General features: G+C 38.0%; 1 protein-coding gene across 1 annotated transcript in view; it reads left to right on the top strand.

The window, feature by feature from the left end:
* Positions 1–20,512, top strand: part of LOC149413574 (hemicentin-1-like) — a 111,130-nt gene that overhangs the window by 11,541 nt on the left and 79,077 nt on the right. Inside the window, exons 8-16 of the mRNA XM_089644426.1 lie at positions 7,537–7,674; positions 8,196–8,324; positions 9,865–10,167; positions 10,992–11,185; positions 13,398–13,545; positions 16,338–16,577; positions 16,868–16,940; positions 18,920–19,152; positions 19,655–19,847. Coding sequence (XP_089500552.1) covers positions 7,537–7,674; positions 8,196–8,324; positions 9,865–10,167; positions 10,992–11,185; positions 13,398–13,545; positions 16,338–16,577; positions 16,868–16,940; positions 18,920–19,152; positions 19,655–19,847 — 1,651 coding nt within the window. The remainder of the gene's footprint in view (positions 1–7,536; positions 7,675–8,195; positions 8,325–9,864; positions 10,168–10,991; positions 11,186–13,397; positions 13,546–16,337; positions 16,578–16,867; positions 16,941–18,919; positions 19,153–19,654; positions 19,848–20,512) is intronic.

The following is a 20,512-nucleotide window of genomic DNA, read 5'->3' as shown; positions in this document are numbered from 1 at the left end:
AAGAGTCAGGTCCTTTGGAGGATTTTTACAAAGCCAAGACACCAAGAGTCCTGGATCCCAAGTAAATGCTCTAGGCTTCTCATTTACAGAATTCCTTATACCTCTCATCACTCGCTTGACCAAGGGATGATTACTAGTCCTCAAATCGCCATTGGGGTCACACAAAACCGACACTGCAGACTTGTGAAGCGCTATGGTACTGGGAGCCAAGCCTTTTTTCACTCTTAGGTATGCTAAAAACCGTGCCAGCTGAGATCCCGAAGGGTTATTAGGACAGGTATTGTTAATGGAGCACCATTCCTTCCAGCTCTTCCATGCCATGTGATAAGTTGAAAGCGTAGATTTGCGCCAACCCGCATTCAATAGAGCTTTCTCTTGCTGTGACCAATCGTTCAATGCTTCACTCCACCCCCAATCTTCCACACCTGTAGTTGGAGCTTCTGGAGCTGTTGAGGATGAAGTCCTGTCGATAAGTCTATCAAGTTGTCGACCAACATGGGTATTATGTGAGGTTGGTCTAGGGCTCTTTTCTTTAGGTCTGGTAACCAAAACACTTTTGGCCAATCTGGGGCTACAACCAGATACACCCCTGACGACTTGTTCAGGTGTGCCAGCACTCGTGGCATTAAGCAGGGGGGAGGAAAGATCCATGCCAAGGGGAAATGCCAACTCCTGCTGAAAGCATTGTGAAACATCGCTCTCTTGTCGTGGGGATCTATCGAGACATACTGATCCACGACGTGAGCTCTCGAGGAAGCGAATAGATCCACTACTGGACTGCCCCACTTGTGAAAGACAGCTCCTACCGCTGGGGGTAGGAGGTGCCATTCTGGTAATGTCATCCCTCGGGATAGATGATCCGCGAGGCCATTGTAGCGTCCCGGCAAATACTGCACTTGTAAAGAGATTCTGTGCTCGTCCAAAAGCGCGAGAATCTGAAATGTCAGATGAAGGAGACCCATTGACTTGGTGCCTCCCTCGTTCCTCAAGTAGGCTACAACTGTCCTGTTGTCTGATTGAATGAGTAACGAAGAACTTCTCAAATTCTGAGTCAGAGATGTTAAGGCATTTAAGATTGCTGTCATCTCCTTCATGTTGCAATGTCCCCCCCTCTGACTGTCTGTCCAACAACCCGACAGAGGTACATCGTCGATCAGGGCTCCCCAGCCGTGATCCGCCGCATCTGTGGTCAGAAAATGTGTTGGGCTGGGAACATGAAGAGTTGAAACATGATCTAAGTTGTTCATCCACCATTTCATTTCCGACAAGACTTCCTTCTTTATCGGAGATTTCTGCTGAGGGGTCAGCTTCAGCATTAACTGCAACTGTAATTGTATCAGTCGAGTATGGAGTCGACCTCTGGGGACCACAAAGGTAGCAAAATTCAACTTTCCTAAAATACTCTGAGCTTCTTTCAGAGTCCATCTTCCCTTTGTCACGAGGCTCTGAAGTGAGTTCCAAAGACCTTGTCGTCTGTATTCGGTTAAGGTCTTCTGATTCAGATGGGGGTTCCAAACAATTCCTAGATATTCCACTGACTGTGCTGGCTGACGGACACACTTTTGGAAATTTACCGACCAACCTAACCGCTCCAATAATTGAAGAGCTTCTCGTGTTTGACTGAGGAGGACCTCTCTGTTCTGATGAGCCAGGAGAAAGTCGTCTAGGTACACAATGATCCTGATACCCCGTCTCCGCAGGATTTCTGCAATCCAATTTGTGATGGCTGCAAAGGCCTGTGGTGCACTGCTCAGGCCTTGAGGCAGGCATGTCATCTGTAAGTGAAGGCCTCCGTAATACAATCTCAGAAAGCAACGGTGAGCTTTTGCGACCGGTATGTGGAAGTAGGCCTGTGAGAGGTCTATTTTTGTCATCCAATCGTTGGCTTGAAGAAAGTGTGGGACCTTGTGGTGAGATATCAGAGAAAACTTTTTCCAAGCTACATCTAAATTGAGAGCTTTTAAATTGAAGATTGGTCTTCTTGAGCCGTCGCTCTTTTGAACCAGAAAAAGTGTTGATAGGAAGGAGGCATTGTCGCCAGCTCTTTCCAATGTACCATCTCTCATCATCTTTCTTATTTCGAGTGTCATTTCCGGGGTTACTTTTGTTTTGAATCTCCTTGCGAGAGCTTGGCTTGGACTTATCAACAAGGGCTTTCGGATGAATGGTATGCGGTATCCCCTTATCATACGTAAGATGGTCTCTGGGGCATCTAGGGTCCGCCATTCTATCCAATAATCCTGTAGTTGACCGGCCCGAAATGGTTGATAGTCATCTGTTGAAGCGGCCACGAGAGGTCTGCCCCCTCGCGCCACGCTTCTGTTCCCTACCCCTACCCCTCGCTTGGGAGGAATACTGGGGGTCTCGCCCGTGGTCTGCCCGCCGGGGAAACGAGGGAAATGCCATATTTTCCTTTGATGTCTGCTTGGGGGGAAAGGCAACAACCTCCTTAGATGTTGAAGGGCGGTTGTGCGCCGAGTGGCTACCCTGAGGTAGGCGCACTTGACTAAAGCACTTTGTTATACCACCCAGTTTCTGCAACTGCGCGGACAGTGCTTCTTCCCCAAAAAGATGAGTGGAAGAAGGAGGAATTCTGCTGAATAGCTTCCGTTCCACTCCAGTCTTACAGCTGCTCAAAATCTTATCCCTTCTGTGCTGAATGATTTCAGCTCGCTTTCCGCAGGTTATCTGCAAGATATCGTCAGAGCATTTTATAAACTCGGAGTCCTCTCCTAACAGGCTGTCCAGTTGTTCCTCTAAAGCCTCGCCTGACAGAGAACTTTCTGAACTGCTTCCCCATTTTATGAGTTTTTGGAGAGCCTGTTGAAGGCACTCTCTCTGCTTCAATGAGGCATGCGTTACCGCAGCCAGCATCTTTTCCATAGCCGGAAATATTGGTGAGGCGGAGTCAAATGCCAGCACCTCGCAGTTCACCTCCAGCTCCTTGAAGCCTGGATCAGCTACATATTCTTTTAAAGTGGATGCGTAGCGGACATTGGCCCACTCGCTCGAGTTGAAGCGTTGGAGATTCTCCACCAAACCCAGATGTGTTGCAGAAGATTTTGGCGCTGCAGACTCCTTCAGAACAGTAGAGGGACCCGGCATCTGATACTGCCTTTCAGGCGACAACGAGCAAACGCTCCCAGATGCATGCGAGGGTGCCACTATACTTGGCGTGCTGACAGTGGCTTCCTGCGTTGACCTGTCCATGACAAAATCTTGCAGGGTCTTGACTTGACATGCTAATCTTTTGAGCAGATGTCTGTCATTCCGCTTACGTCTCTTCGTGCGCCTGCGTCGCCTACTATTTTGCGACGCCGAACCGCTAGATTGCGAGCTCGACGAACTTGTTGATATTGAACGGCGTCGCCTCTTTCGATCACGTCGTTTAGAGGTTACGTCATCTTCTACATGGTCCTTGTCTGAGGCCATTTTAACCCCGTGCACAAAATGAAGACGCTAATAACTGTCAAAAATGTTCGCACTATCACTTAGCACTAATTTTCATAAAAATTTACGACAATTTGCGGGTAGCAACAGATATTCTTTTCGTTAAAACAATCCCAAACGAAAATTACACGACCGGCGTGGGTGAAAAAACGCCAAAATTGAATCAAGATGGCGTCTCAGGACGCCAACTGCTAAGGTGACAATAGACAACTGAAGGGTGTTACAAAAAGAAAGGCGGGAAATTCAAGATTACGGCAGCAGATGCGACGGCGCTGGCGAGAAATAAGCGCGATATCTCACATTATATATTCTGGATAAGCAACGACACACATAATATTATTATCTTCGGTGATTTTAACTTTTCGTCAGGGAAGAACCCGAGTGATGTTTATGATTATTTTTGTTCTTTTTATGATTTGACACAAGTAAACACTGTTTATAACATAAATGCACGCATGTTAGACTTAGTATTAAGCAACATACATTCCAAAAATGCTGTTGTCCGTCGCCATGATTCTCCACTTGTCAAAGAAGACCTTAATCACCCTTCACTATCATTCACACTCGAGTACATAACAAAAACCCAAGAAAAATCACACATATTGCCCCCGGACATAAACATGGGTTGGATTTTCAACGAAAACTCAGATCATACACTTAGAAATGCCTTAGAACAACATAACTGGAATCATTATGACTGCCTCGATGTAAACCTAGCTGCTGAAATGTTTTATAAGCAGCTCAATAATATTTTTGACTTATGCAGAAAAGATCCACACGTATGCTCGGAAATGATGAAAAATATCCAAAATGGTTCACTGGAGAGATCATTCATCACATACGAGAGAAAAATAAAATGCACCATCTTTGGAAAAAAACTAAATCCGAACATGCCTTAACAAACTTTAAAAAATCACGAAAATTAATCAAGCAGTTAATTGGTAAGGCCTACACTGACTTTACACGTGAAGCAGAGAATAGTATTATAACAGACCCAAGTCGATTTTGGTCTTACACGAACGATAAACGCCGCGGCTGTGACAAACTTAATCACATGACCTTTGATGAAAATCAATACAATGGATATTCTGAAATCGCAGAAGGTTTCGCAGATTATTTTCAATCAGTATTCAGCGACAATATTCCCAAACTTGACATTTCCTCTAAAGCTTCTTCGTCACACAATGCTTTACACCTGTTCAAATTCACGAAATTAACGATGATGATATTGTTGCCGCTTTTCACAAGCTAAAACCTAAATACTCTGTCGGTCCAGATTTTATACCACCCATCATACTCAAAAGATACTCAAAACATTTAATTCAACCTCTAAAGCACATTTTTAACCTTTCACTTCGTAATAATACCTTCCCTGATATGTGGAAACTAACAAAAGTCACGCCTATACACAAAAAAGGCAAAAAATTGGCAATCGATAATTACAGACCTGTAGCTGTCTTATCAGCACCCGCAAAACTTTTAGAAACCATAATTTACTCACAAATATATAATCAAACAAAACATACACTCACCGAGAATCAGCATGGATTTCGCCCCACTCTATCACCCTCAACAAACCTTATGAATCTCACCACCTATATAAATAAATCGTTTGAAAATTTTTTACATGTCGATGTGATTTATACAGACTTCGAAAAAGCATTTGATAAAATCGACCATGATATTTTACTAATAAAATTGAGTGACATCGGATTCTCTCAGGATTTTCTCGCTTTCGTAGCTAGCTACTTACACAATCGTCGTCAGTATGTCAGTTACGGACACCAGTTCTCTCACAAATACAAAACTAACTCCGGGATTCCCCAGGGATCGAATCTAGGACCCCTGCTCTTTCTTTTATTCATTAATGATATAGGCAAGACCATTAACCGCTCAAAATATCTACTCTTTGCTGACGATATCAAACTTTTCAGAGCTATCAAAAGTTGTATCGATTCCATTCTTCTGCAGAATGATCTTGATTTTCTTGTCAAATGGTCGGAATTAAATAAATTACCCTTCAGCATCCAGAAATGCAGTGTAGTTACATTTACAAGATCCAAAGATACATTTCTATTCCCTTATCACATTAATAAAAATATATTAACACGCAAAAACGAAATTTGTGACCTTGGGGTGATCTTCAAAGCAAATCTCTCTTTCAAATCCCACATATATGACATTGTGTCCCGCGCCAACAAAATGCTTGGATTTGTTCTTCGTAATGCGAGATCATTTACTAATGGAATTGCAATACGGAGAACATATGAAGCACTTGTCCGCAGCATCCTGGAATACAGCTCCATTATTTGGGCCCCTTCTGAACAAAACCATATCTTAGAAATAGAAAAGTACAAAAAAGGTTTATGCGTTACCTGTATATGAGGGAATATACATACTATCCATTCCTGTATCCATCCTTGTTCTTAACAGGAATGCTCGATTTCAATACATTAGAAGCCCGCAGAAAAATATTTTTAGGCAAACACTTTTTTAAGTTAATCTCTGGTACAATACAAAATCCGCCTATGTTGAAAGAGGTTAACTTTTATGTCCCTAACAAATATACTCGAGGGAGATCCCATGCACTCTTATATGCTCCGAAAGCGAGGACTTCTGCCTGTCAGAACGCGCCAATAAACAGAGCGACTCAACTGCTTAACGATTCTGCATTAGCCATCGACATTTTCAATGTCACCTACAGACAATTCAGTAACTATCTTATAACACATGTGACAAAATAGTAAAACTGCCTGTGTAAACCTTTTAATTTGTAATCTTCTGCATGATATATTGGTGTATAACCGTTTCATGGAGAACATGAAAACATAAATAAATAAATAAATGTCACGTAAAAAAAAAACAAACATTGAACTGACGACTTTCGCGGTTAAGATCCTCGGCTATAAATCCAGAGTCATCTTTTTAAACATACTTAAAGTATATTTGCAGCACCTTTCAGAGAGATAGATTCTATTAGGACCGGTTGTTTCAGCGAATTTTTAATAATTCATTGAATTTCAAAGTTCATTTTAAGTTCTGTGAAATTTTTTTTCTAAAATTATTCAATAACAGAACTTGAATAGGACTTTCACAGAACCCGAAAATGAATGTTTAAATTTGTTGAATTGTTCAAATTCTGTGAAACATGTATGAGTATCCTAATACGGCAATAGCCCAATACAATGGATATCCAGGATACGGCTTTATATTATTATATGTTTTTGTATCCACTCGAGCGATTGGTTGTGTATATATATATACATTTACCATATTACAGGGTTTTCCAATAAGAGGTGTTATTTTGAATAGCCCGCTATTTCGGTAGATGTTACTTTTGAAGCTGTCATTTTTTTACATTTGACAAGTAGAAACTACGCCATTAATAAAAATGGAACGATACACGCTTCTTTCTTCTTCACGCGATGAGGCCCATTTCCACCTCGGTGGCTTCGTCAACAAGTAAAATTGTCACATCTGGGGCTCGGAAAACCCAAGAGTTATTGTTGAAAAGTCTCTCTATCCTCAACGTGTGACTGTTTGGTGCGGTTTATAGTCCGGCGGAGTCATTGGACCTTACGTTTTCGAAAATGAGGCTGGAGCAACAGTTACGGTGAATGGATCGCTATCGAGAGATGACTAATGATTTTTTATGGCCGGAATTGGATGGTATTGATCTGGACAATGTTTACTTTCAACAAGACGGCGCTACGTGCCACACAAGCAATGAAACCATTGATCTTTTACGATTGAATATCAAAATAACACCTCTTATTGGAATACCCTTTATTCAATTAATACCATTTGGGAAAATATTAATATGGAAACATATTTAACTGCTTACTGCGGCTTAAAGTCAATGAATCCACATAGATTTCACCGACCCTCCCATATTTTTAGGTTCTATAAATTTGGCACAATACGTCAAGCGATCTCTCAAAAAGTTTTTTCAAATTCGCCATAATATGTCAACACAACTCCCTAGGTAACGTCTTTTCTGAGACATATTTACACATTATATTTATGAATCTAAATTTACTCTCTCTTTTTTACTATTGTGTGGCATTTATGTTTTTTTTTGTTTAGCTGATCCTCCGAGAGTTGAAATGGTTCCAACTGAGACTTCCGCCTTGTCGGGGAAAGTTCTCACGTTGGAATGTATCGTTGAAAGCATGCTACCGGCTTCAGCACAAATATTCTTCCAGAACAAAGATAAAGCAAACAGTAAGTTAATTATATTTTTAGTACCTGTGAAAAACCACTGCATGGAACTTGACTTGTAGAGTTCATAGGTACTTATTTAATCGCTTGTCTGGATTTGAATGGTTTCTTTTTTATTTTGATGATTTACTGTTTTGAAATTTTATTCTTAAGAATAAAATTGTCAAGAAAAAAAAAATTTCTTTGTCAAGAATAATTTTTTTTTTTTTTTTAATTCTTGACAAATTTGTTTTAATTTTGTAAATGACAAGCTAAAATAATTTTCTTTAAAACATTATATTAAAGGAAGGTACTTTATCACTTGATTTCTTGTTACAATTTTTAAAATGTCAATTAAATTAAGCAAATTTGAGTTCAGTAGGTACACCTGAGTTACACAGGACAGACACACAACCGAAATTAGAATTGTTGATAATTATTCTGTGCACACTAAACAAATCATCGATAGAAAAGGTTTTTTTAATAATGGTAATAGCATTTATCTAATTGTTCTTATTTAATTTTATGTTTGAATATTTTCTAAGGTTATTCACCAAAAATTGATGTTGGTGGACTTCGTCAAACCTTCAAAGGAATGGCCACGATTTATTCCCATGAATTCACACTGTCTGAAGAAACGCAAGGATTATACACCTGCAGTGTTAGCAATAAAGGTAATGTAATAAATCATTCAAAATAGGGCTGATTGTATATTTCTGACTATGTCAGATGTGATAATGTCAGATGTGACAATGTCAGATGTGACAATGTCAGATGCGACAATGTCAGATGCGACAATGTCAGATGAGACAATGTCAGATGTGACAACGTCAGATGTGACAATGTCAGATGTGACAATATCAGATGTGACAATTTCGGGACTCAGGACATTTTAGTCGTGAGGTTTTTTTAAGGTATATATTTCCCTATTATTTTGATGTATATCAAAAGGTTTAGCCAGCATTAGCAATGTAAGCGCCCGAAAATATTTTTTTTATGACTTGAATCATCGACTGTTCTCTACTATGTAAATATAATATGCATGTATTATATTATATAAAGGGAGAAATTTTCTAAACGACAGTGAAAACCATATCAAAATCCGTTGCATAGTTTAGAAGAACTAAGCACACCAATAATTTTATTTAAATGCGATAATTTTATTTTAACTTTGTATACTTATGTTTTTATGATTATGTGCATGCATGAGTATACGTATGTGGTTGTATATATGTATGAATGTATGTGTATGTGTGAATTTATTTGAAATAACACTTGGTTTCAACCTTATTACTACTAGAAACAACCGGGGAGTAAAAACATGCACAAAATAGGTTATTAGGTTCTTAAATTGGGTTATTTAAAAAATTTATGCATATTTCGTAGTCTTCAAACATAATGCCGGGTTCACACGAGGTCAGGACAATACTGTCTTGTCCCAGCTCCAGACCCATTATCCTAGTGTGAACACATGTTTGGAGGACAAAACAATGAACCGAGACATTGTCCCAGAGAAAGATGGGCACACTATCTTCGCTGGACAGTGTCTTACCCCCACCACCGCGCCCAGCTGCGTAATCCGCGTGTAAACGTGCTGGGGCAAGTCAGTAGGACAAAACCAGTCATTTTGCACATACGTATCTAATATTTTACGGTTCCATGATAACTCAACACAGTGACAATTCAACACACTTTTAAAAAGTGATATAAAGACATTAGAAACGATGAAAAAAATAAATTTTAACCTAACCTAACGTAACCTACTTAACCCAGTTAATAAAGTTTTTGTTTCAATCACTTTCCATAACTTTTTAAAAAAGTGATAAATTATCATTTTGATGATTTATCCGGTCACCTATTTACGCGAGCTCACTTGTAACGTGAGTCGTCATGTTTCCATTTTCGCAGCTTTCCGCATTTGTACAACGGTTTAATTGTTGTATTGTCCCTCTGTCTTGTCAGGGCGGTCAGCTATTAACGGAGCTGGGACAGGACAGGATAGTATTGTCCTCATGTGAACTTGGCATAAGTGAGATCATACAAAAAAGAAAAACAACATGGACATCAAACTGTCAAATGAACTTTTAAAAGAAAAAACCTTTAATGCATCTGTTTTATTTCCCCCGTTATAAATAGTTGTCTCTCATTAGTAATAAAGTTGAAACCAAGTTTATAGCGAAGTAATGCAACTTGACCTATTATTATACTTTCCAGGTGGAACATCACAATCTCAAAGCATCATCACGCTCCTGGCCCCGCTAAAAGTTGAAGCCTTCCCCAAAATAATGGAGTATGAAGCCGGGGGAACCTTGGGCTTCTCGTGCATTGTCCACGGTTCCACGGATGGCAGATGGGTCTCCCTCGACAACGACGTGAAGACCTCGGAAGACCTGAACTGGGACGTGACAAGAGTGCCCCTTGCCACCGGAGGCGTGCAGATATTCATGGACGCAAAGAATTCCACGAAAAGACATCAAGGAGTATACGATTGCTACGCTTTTAGGGATCAAGAAACAGGTAACCTAATTTTTTTTATTTATTATTTATTAATGGTTGTCGCTCTGTTGCAATTCTTAATGCTGGATGCATAACGTTACGAATGTCCCGTTTTCAGAAAGCGGTCAACTCATGACATCAAATTGCGACCAAACGATTGACTCAAGTATTGGTTATTGTGGAGCCACTGTCGAAAACAACCATCTCTACTAATGTCCCATTTTAGTGCCAAAAAATATGATCACATTAATGCAGGCTTGTTGAGAGAAAGCATCCAGTATTCATTACATTAGGTCTAAGGTCTTTAGGTCTTTAGGAGACCGGACTCGTGGATGTGTTCAGACCTGTGTCTAGGCGCGTGAGGAGCGCAGGCCAGGGATGATACCCGGGGCCAGGACGCTGATGCGATCCCGAGGAGTCCATGGTAATCCGTAGTCCGTGTAGAGCCGGTGCCTAGGTAGAGTAGGTCTGTGTAGCGGTGCAGTGGAGTAACGACACTTCGCTTAGGTAAGGTGAAGAACGCTCCCGAACATTCTAGTTGCTACGGCTATAAACATTGCCAAACAAACCTCTAGGCAACAGCAGAAATTTCCAGTATGTTCTATGACGGCCTAGGTACCTTAGCGCTTGGCGCTGTGTACTAAGTAATACTTGACACCCTCCGACTCGAGTAGTGGCGTACCACTACATATATATATAGCATATTGGTAGGCTTCTTCTGGTTATGTCTCAGCCACGTAGCTTGTAAGTATCTTTGTGTACAAAGGGCCTTATTTTTTAAATTATCTGCTGTCCAGAATATGATACGTTAAACACAGTGTGTTTTTAAAATTATTTTTCCACAGTTCACGATACTGTGGAGTCTCGCTATGTGGAAGCGCCTTCAATCATCACCCCCAAGGAAAGCATATCCTTTGAACTGGATAGCACCGCCGTGTTGGAGTGTGTTGCCACTGGAATACCACCACCAACCATCACTTGGCTCCTGCCCGATGGAGCCGCCGTGATGATGGAAACAGAAGAAACTAAACGAATTTATGTAAGTTTATGATCGGATTATTTCGCAGAATTCAAATGTAAAATTATCATCCAATGTTCAATCAGCACAATTTTTTTTTTTTGGTATTTGGAAAATCCCTGTAAAATGCCGATTCTAGGTACATTTTAGCTTTCTATAAAAATATTATCTGCAGAAAAGCTATCATCATGCTTTTATGCTTGTCAGCTGATCACAATTAGGTAAAAAGCTGAAACAATTAATAAAAAGATAAAATAAAATAAAAGCCATTCACAATTTGATAGAAAGCTATTTAGAATTTGATAGAAAGCTAATTAAAATTTGATAGAAAGCTATTTAGAATTTGATAGAAAGCTATTTATAATTTGATAGAAAGCTATTTAGAATTGGTGTAATGGAACCTTTCAAATGTCCACTCCTGCTGGTCTCCTGCTGTCTCCCTCTAGTTATTTACGTCTATAGCTCTTTGTGGTCTACCTCCCCACTTTCCAGTCACCTCAGTTTAGGCTTCTCAACACTCTTTTTCCTATAACTTTACTATAGAGAAGCCTCCTTTACAGTCACTTTTTTCAAGTCAAACTCGAGAAATAGTTAAGTTTAACTTCTGGTGTAACTTTGAGGGAAATTATTCAACTCTTTACATGCGGCCGTATCAACTGTTGTTACGACAAAAAGTCTATACTCACACGCGGCTGAATCAACAGTTGATACGGAAACTTTGACGGCCGATATTCCAGCGCTCTTTCGTCATAAATGTATTTCTTGCTCACTTAAACAAAAATAAAATTGTATTTCATAAAAAAAGATCGATAATCAAGTGCGCCTCTTCGCGCCTTTTAGTCCTTTAGTTTACTTTTTTGTCAACGGATGGCGTTAGTACTAGTATGTCATTCACAACTTTTCATAACTAAAAATGATAAGTGATCATGGTGTCCCACTTGTGTCTATCACCTAAGTACACACAAGCCGAGTGAATGGCGGGACCACATTCAAAAGATACGGTACGTCTTTGTATGAAATTTTATGTTTTTGTTTTTATAAACATCTAAGAGTATTGACAAATTAACGCGTTCAAAAGGTTAAATAAAAAAAACATGCAAAATAAAGTTTTGTGCATTACCACCAGCATTGCCACTTGCAGTTTAACTACGGCAGTGTTCTGCACTAGAGTGAGGAGGCAGCAGATAAAGGTTTAAATGTGGTAGTGCGTGCTCACTCGCTCCCCTTTGAACGCTTTTAGCTGCGTTTGTTGACCAGATTTGAATAGCCAGGTTCTCCCCACCTTCCTCTACCCCATCTTCTTCCTCTCTCCACTACCTTCAGACTCACAACTTACCCCATTTGGGGATGCCATAGTCTTGCTGGCTCCAGATGGTTGGGAGCAGTTGGGACTCTTGTGCGGTATTCTCTAATAAAGTAAAGTTCTCTAATCCCACTATTAATTGTTACCAACACCAATACTATCCTGATTTAATTCTTTCAAATATTTTTGCTTCCTTCTTATCAAAAAATATACCTATCGAATTCAACCTTATCGAAATATTTGCCCATTGCTATAATAAACTATTTATAAAGTAGCCTGTCTCGACACAGTATATTCCTAGTTTATAAAATAGCCTGTCTCGACACAGTATATTCCTAGTTTATAAAATAGCCTGTCTCGACACAGTATATTCCTAGTTTATAAAATATCCTGTCTCGTCACAGTATATTCCTAGTTTATAAAATAGCTTGTCTCGACACAGTATATTCCTAGTTTATAAAATAGCCTGTCTCGACACAGTATATTCCTAGTGAGATACGGTTATAAATATGTGTAAACCCAACGTAATATAAAGTACCTCTTCCCCATCTCCTTCCCCTCTCTACTACCTTCAGTCTCACAACATACCCCATTTGAGGATGCCATAGTCTCACTGGCTCCAGACGGTTAAATAATAAATCTTGTTGTGTACTAAAGACCAAGACCCTGTCCTCTAAATAACATCGGCTCAGCTGTGGTGCCTTTCACGGTTGAATACACAGATGACAGCATTTAAGTGTTCATTTCTTCGGCACAATCCCAACTACTGAGTCAATGGAACTGTGACACCACCGATATTGGGGATAGACAAGTATTAAACTGATAACTTCTGGTTTCATCCACTTTCTGCAGTGGATAATGAATTGTAGAATGATGTTTTGCGCAATACCATGTTCACCAGGTGTTAAAATAAGCTGATTATTTTTCCAGGTAAAAGACAGCAGATTGATAATCAATAATGCCAACCCAGTGGATAACGGAAGATATATCTGCTCTGCGGAGAACCAGTTTGGAGTGGTGAAGAACGATCTAGTGCTCACCGTATGGAAGAAACCCACATTGATTGATAAATTGGAAAGTAAGTTGATTTTTTTTTTTTGTGTTTGTTTTGCCGCAAGTTTAATGCGTCTTCGCAAAATAAAACATTAGAAAAATTACAGAACCTGAAACGGTTAATTCTGTTTTTACTCGGTTTTGAACACAATATCACGTCAATAAACATCAATGATAAATCCATTCATATTAGAATCATAGATTTTTACCTCCCTGTGCATATGAGTATATGCACGGGGAGTATGAGTATAGTATGAGTATACTACCCTACTATGTACACCTCAATAAGATTTTATTTTATTTATAATGTACACAACAGACAGCAGATTAACGTAAAAAAAATATACAATGAAATAAAAAAATTATATGTTAAATTTAAATCTAACCATCCAATAATGGTGTTATTTTAACTTTTTCAATGCAAATACCACTCAAGAGCAGTGGCGGCTAGTGACTTTTGTGTGTTCTAGAGAGTTAATATTACAAAAATGGCAATATTGATGTTGTTGTAGCTGAAAATGTTATTATATTTTTTTTCGAAAATTCGATTTTCAGGAAATCCGTGCGGCGCACGGCAAAACTGAAATTTCCCGAAAATCTTCATACAAAAATCGAAACTTCTACAAAAAAATTAAAAATCATTTTCAGCTACAACAACATCAATAATGCCATTTTTTGTAATATTAGCACACTAGTACACCCAAAAATCACGAGCTGCCACTGCTCAAGAGTCCTAACTGTTCCCAACCATCTAGAGCCAGTGAGACTATATGTAAGATTATAACAATAAAACTAGAGATTCGAGAAATTTTATAAAGTTCTGGGGGCTATCGCTAAATATATCCGGTTCTTGTCAATACAGTGGATGTTATAATGTAGTTGACACATTCGCACAGGAGTAGGTTGTGTTGGTTTTTTGGAAAGGAATATGGAATGTAGGCAGTGGCGAGCATTTCTTTGACGGTGGGGACCGTCAATTTTAACATGTACTGTATTGAAATCTCTATAAAATATATTATAAAACAAACAAATATTTTCATGGACTCGTCATGCGCCTAATCAGATGTCTAAACACAAAATAAATTTAAATTTCTATAGGTTTTTACCAATTTATACTACATATAAAAGTCAGAAAAGCGTATAAAAAAACATAAAAACTGCGACGGTAAACACTACCTTTGGACAAAGACACCATAAATACCACGCTATTAAAGCATTCAACAGTCTTCCACTTGAAACAAAAATTGAGGTAAATAAAAATAAATTCAAACACAAAATAAAAAAAATGGATTAAAGAACAAAAGAGACAATATTTCCAAAATTCTATAATATAAAAGAATAAAACATATACACGCAACACAAAAAAAAATATATAATACACTCAACACGCACAAACACATAAATCATTATAAATGCCGATTTCCATTCTCTTTTAATATTTTTATTTTAGTGTGAAAATTAAATTTTAATTTCTAATCTTTATTTTTAGTTTAAATTTATCTTTATTTTAATGTTGTTTTTTGTTTAAATGTATAAATTCGTATATTTTAAAATGGGGGCCTCAGCACAGGTAAATAACCCAGTGAGGCCAACATTACTGAATTAAGATATGAAATACTGTAAAATAATGTATCAATAATAATAAAAAAATATAGTGTAATAAAAATAATGCAATGTCTTGCAAGATTATCATCGAACTATACGAAACTAAGTAACTCTCTTCGACAACAAACTGTTAAGTTTTATTTGTCACGGGGGGATATAACGATCTGCCTCCAATGGTATTTGAAATACGCGCGTTTCGTGGAATGCGTTCGGTCGAGAAAGAAAAGCAAATAATGCGCCCAAATGCGTAAAGGGACATCTCAGATTTTCAAAGTACTCTGACGATTCGCGCGTGGTCAGTTTGTTGGCTGATTGCTATTCGCTAGTTGTTTCTACCGTTGCTAGGCTACTAAGCTTCAAGACATAGTGTGGAGCGGACGCCTGTCGTTAATTGTAGATTAATGCTCTTATGTAGAATTAATTCATTTTGGCGTAGACTTTGGCATAAAGCATTGACTGTTTTATGTATCTGGGAAAATCTGGTGGGGTCTGTTCCCACTGTCCCCCTGTGAATAACCTCTAGTGAGTTAAGGAATAAACGATCATGTGTTTTATTTTTTGACATCCTGGGCCTCGTTTCTCGACGAAGTCATTTTGAGTGGAATGACTTTTGACTTTTGGCGTATGTAATTATGTACCTTTGACGAGACTTAAGAATAAGAATGTCGACCAATGTATGTATTTTCGACGGCGATTGCGAGCGGCTTATTTTTGAGAATCGATATCCTTTAGTGATTTTCATACAATAAAATCTATTTCCAATATTCCTGTACATTATGAATTGTATTTTTTAAATGTAGATACTGTACAAATGCAGGTATCCTCCGTGTTAAAAGAGAATTGAGTGCAGTATTTTGTTTGTCTCCCAAACCTATTACATATTTCAATTACCTCTGTACTAGAATTTTTTTTAATACATACATAATTTCATTAGTGAAGATTTCTTGGATACCAGGGCAACTGTAATGTCCAGATAAAATTTTGAGATTCTCAATCAAGGTACACCTTTCTCTTCTTTCTTTTAACGTTGGTAATCTTAGTTCGTTGAGTCTATCTTCGTATTGCCTGTATTTCAAAGCTCTTACTATTTTTGTAAACCGTCTCTGTGTTCTGTCTATTAGATCTGTATCTTTCGCATAATATAGACTCCAAATTTGGAAATCATATTCCAAAGACGTCGCCCACATTAAACAATACCATGTTATGTTTCAGATAAGACAATCAATATTTACGACTCGATTACAATCCCTTGCAAAGTGACTGGAGTTCCGTTGCCTCTGGTGGCGTGGTATTTCGAAGAATCCAAATTAACGAACGTTGAAACAACACAGGATGGTAGTCTTTTGCTATTGAGTAGAGTTGACATAAAGGATGCAGGGAAATATACGTGCATAGCTGAAAATCAACATGGCATTCTGAAGGAAGAAATCTTCATTCATGTGGATGGTTTAGGTTTGTTAAACACTATTTAAGTCGTATTTTATCATAAATGATTTAAAATTCTCACGGACAAAAGTATTATTGCGATTGCTTTTTGAGGTATTGCGCTTCCTCCTCCTTTAGCCAACGTTTCTGATAGCCTTGCAGTTTCATCACCAGGGCAGATTTGAGTGTTCTGTATAGAAGTGATACCATGTTTAAAGGAGTAGGAAGTGCGACAGGTCTAAAATCAATCACGGAAGTATTTCGTCATGTTCACATATTTCAGATTGATGATTATTTTTTGTGTTTTGGTATTTCAGAGGCTCCGATCGTAACCAAAGGAAATAGATCAATAATAATAAAAGAAGGAGAAGACTTCCAAGTAAAGTGTAGGTAAGATGTATTTCAAATACATATAACTTTAATGACAGACTGTGTGACATAGGTCGTTAAAAACCTTATTAAATACATATAACTTTAATGATAGACTGTGGGACGTAGGTCGTTAAAAACCTTATTAAATACAAATATCTTTAATGATGACTGTGTGACATAGGTCTTTAAAAAACCTTATTAAATACATATAACTTTAATGATAGACTGTGTGACATAGGTTGTTAGAAACCTTATTAAATACATATAACTTTAATGATAGACTGTGTGACATAGTTTGTTAGAAACCTTATTAAATACATATAACTTGAATGATGACTGTGGGACATAGGTCGTTGAAAACCTTATTAAATACAAATATCTATAATGATGACTGTGTGACTTAAGTCTTTAAAATACCTTATTAAATACATATAACTTTAATGATAAACTGTGTGACATAGGTTGTTAGAAACCTTATTAAATACAAATATCTTTAATGATGTCTGTGTGACATAGGTCTTTAAAAAACATTATTAAATACAAATAACTTTAATAACAGAGGGTAACAATTATTTTACAAGCAATAATTATTCGCCTAAAACACTCATCCACATTGAAAAATCTCCTGATAAAAGATACATGACGCCAACGGGACTCGAACCCGTGTCCCTTCGATTTCCGGTCGACAGCTCTGACCACTGAGCTATGGCGGCTTATTTCTTATCCGCGAAATAATTCAATATATACTAGTGTTTCATTCAACAATTACTGCTTGTTACATTTTTTCACCTGAAAACAACCAACTTTATTTTATATGAGAAAGGCATTGTAAGTGCTAACTCTCTCACTAGATGGCGTCGAGAAAAATTGTCTACATTTTTAGGTGAAATACTTGAACTTGTCAAATATTAATTATGATTTTTTTTGGTAAACTAATGTTTAAGACAAGATTTTTTATGCATAGCACAAAGGGTAACAATTATTTTACATGCAATAATATTGCTTGTAAAATAATTGTTACCCTTTGTGCTATGCATAAAAAATCTTGTCTTAAACATTAGTTTACCAAAAAAAAATCATAATATTTAATAACAGACTTTGTGACTTAGGACATTAAAAAACCTTATTGAATTGAAGCAATTCGTAAAATACCTTGAAACCAAAACGTAATCATGCACTCCTTGCATTATTTTGTGAGGCATAGACATATATTTTTATCTATCTATATAAATAAAAATGTAAATGTTGGTTTGTTCGAAATCTTAAATCTCCGTAAGTTCTGACTGAGCCAAATCAATGCATGGCAGGGAACAGTTAGTATTATATTAAAGTATTTTCCGATAAAAAAAAAAAAAAACTGAATTTTCCGCAATCTTAAACAATATAATTTCGGTTTAGATGTATGTAACTTTAAAAAATACATAATAATTCGTATATTTTCAGTAGCTACATACAAGTATTATATTGAATTTGTTCTGCCGTTTTTATAATGCTCGGAGGTGTACTGGTCAGCATAGTTTCTTCCAAGCAGTTGATCGGGGTTTGATTTTCTCCAGTGGCAATTTATTTTAAAATTCTTACTTTTTAAAAAAAAATATCTTTTATATATTTTTTTAATATCTCTTGATTTTTCACGGGTCTGCATCAGCACTTCTTGTACAAAAAATACTTGAATGTCCGATTAAAGCAGATGCCGAGATGTTCTCTACTCTTAAGTATTTAATTAAGGCTTCATAGTTAATATTTCTAGGCGATCAAGTTTTCAAGACAAAAACAAATAATTTGCCAATATTTCTCAATGTATCACCTTAATCCATTACTATCCAAGATGTATTGTCTCCCTGTCATCACAGTAATTTAGATATAGTCGGTCAAGCAAGAAATCCTTCATTGACAATAACATAGGAAACATTGCCAGCAAAAAAGTAAGTACCGAGACAAAAAATTTCCGAGTCAAATCTCGTAAAACCTTTGCTTAGTCAATTTTTGTTTTCCAGATCTCTCCAAGGCAAGCCTCTACCATCTTTATACTGGCAGAAGGAAGGAATCAACATAACTGACCGGGCGCCAAATGATCAGGGATTTATGGACGAGGACAAACCGGAAGAGGCCAACACAGACATTGAAATGATATTGAATAATGTCATGTACGAACAAGAGGGCAATTACTCCTGCATCGGGACTAATATCGTGGGAGAAGACAGATATGATTTCTACCTCGATGTTCAACGTGAGATTTGTTTATATTGTTACGAAATTGAAATTAGAAGGCGTGTATGGGTACAGCCGCCCCAGGTACCTCTGCCATAGGTCACCACAAGTGGTTTACTACGTTAGGTGACTTAGCAGGGGTGCCCGGGTTCACGGGGTGAGGTTTGTCTAGATCTTGGTGGTGGATACGTTTGCCCACCTACTGCGTGGTGGGCCGGATCGTAAGAGACTGGTCGGGGGAGACCTTTTGACCTCTTCAGCCGGAATCTCTTGACCCATCGCCTAGCACTGCAGTGAGAGGGATGTGATCAAATGTCCATCACTCCTGGACACATTGACTCCCAGATTCCTACCCACCTCTTACCTACCATACCTCTCCTTCCTTTCCCTAAAAAGACCCTCCACACAGCATCCCCAAAGATGAAATAGGGCCTGAAGAAAACTATAAAACTTTAGATTAAGAATCTTGATCATTCTGTCTTACCGTCATTTTAAAAACTAAACTCATTACTTAATTTCAGGTCCTCCAAAATTCGCTCGTCTGCAAGCTCAGAACGCATTATACGAAGATTACGAGGACATTCAAGAAGGGGACGGAACAGTGGAGGCCGTTGCAGGAACCGAGATTCTGCTGAACTGCGAAGTGGGTGGAAAACCCAAACCATTTGTGACGTGGTCCAAAGACGGCATTCCAGTGGTATTTACTAATATTGTGTATGTATGTGTTTTATTTCAACAATAACCTTAACAATAACAAAGTAGTAGTTCTGTGAACAGTAGACCGTGCCTCCAAAAACTTATGTTTCTTTTCTATTATTTTAACAATAACAATGTAGTAGTTCTGTGAACAGTTGACTTTGCCTCCAAAAACTTATGTTTCTTTTCTATTATTTTAACAATAACAATGTAGTAGTTCTGTGAACAGTTGACCTTGCCTCCAAAAACTTATGTTAATAAAGTGAACATTTAGACTATGGCCTGGAACAAGTCAGAGTAGGGCTTGCTTGAATAATAAAGTGAACGTTTGGACTGTGGCCTGGAACAAGTCAGAGTAGAGCTTGCTTGAATAATAAAGTGAAGATTTAGACTGTGGTCTGGAACAAGTCAGAGTAGGGCTCGCTTGAATAATAAAGTGAACATTTGGACTGTGGCCTGGAACAAGTCAGAGTAGGGCTTGCTTGAATAATAAAGTGAACATTTAGACTGTGGTCTGGAACAAGTCAGAGTAGGGCTTGCTTGAATAATAAAGTGAACATTTAGACTGTGGTCTGGAACAAGTCAGAGTAGGGCTTGCTTGAATAATACAATGGAATGAGGCTGAACATGGCCTAACTGTTCTTCAAAACTGGCTTAAAGCAAACTCCCTTACATTAAATGTG

The sequence above is a fragment of the Hesperophylax consimilis genome, chromosome 21 (assembly GCF_061612785.1).
Source record: "Hesperophylax consimilis isolate HC1 chromosome 21, BYU_Hcon_1.0, whole genome shotgun sequence".
Classification (NCBI taxonomy): Eukaryota; Metazoa; Arthropoda; class Insecta; order Trichoptera; family Limnephilidae; genus Hesperophylax; species Hesperophylax consimilis.
This window is presented reverse-complemented; position numbering and strand designations above follow the sequence as displayed.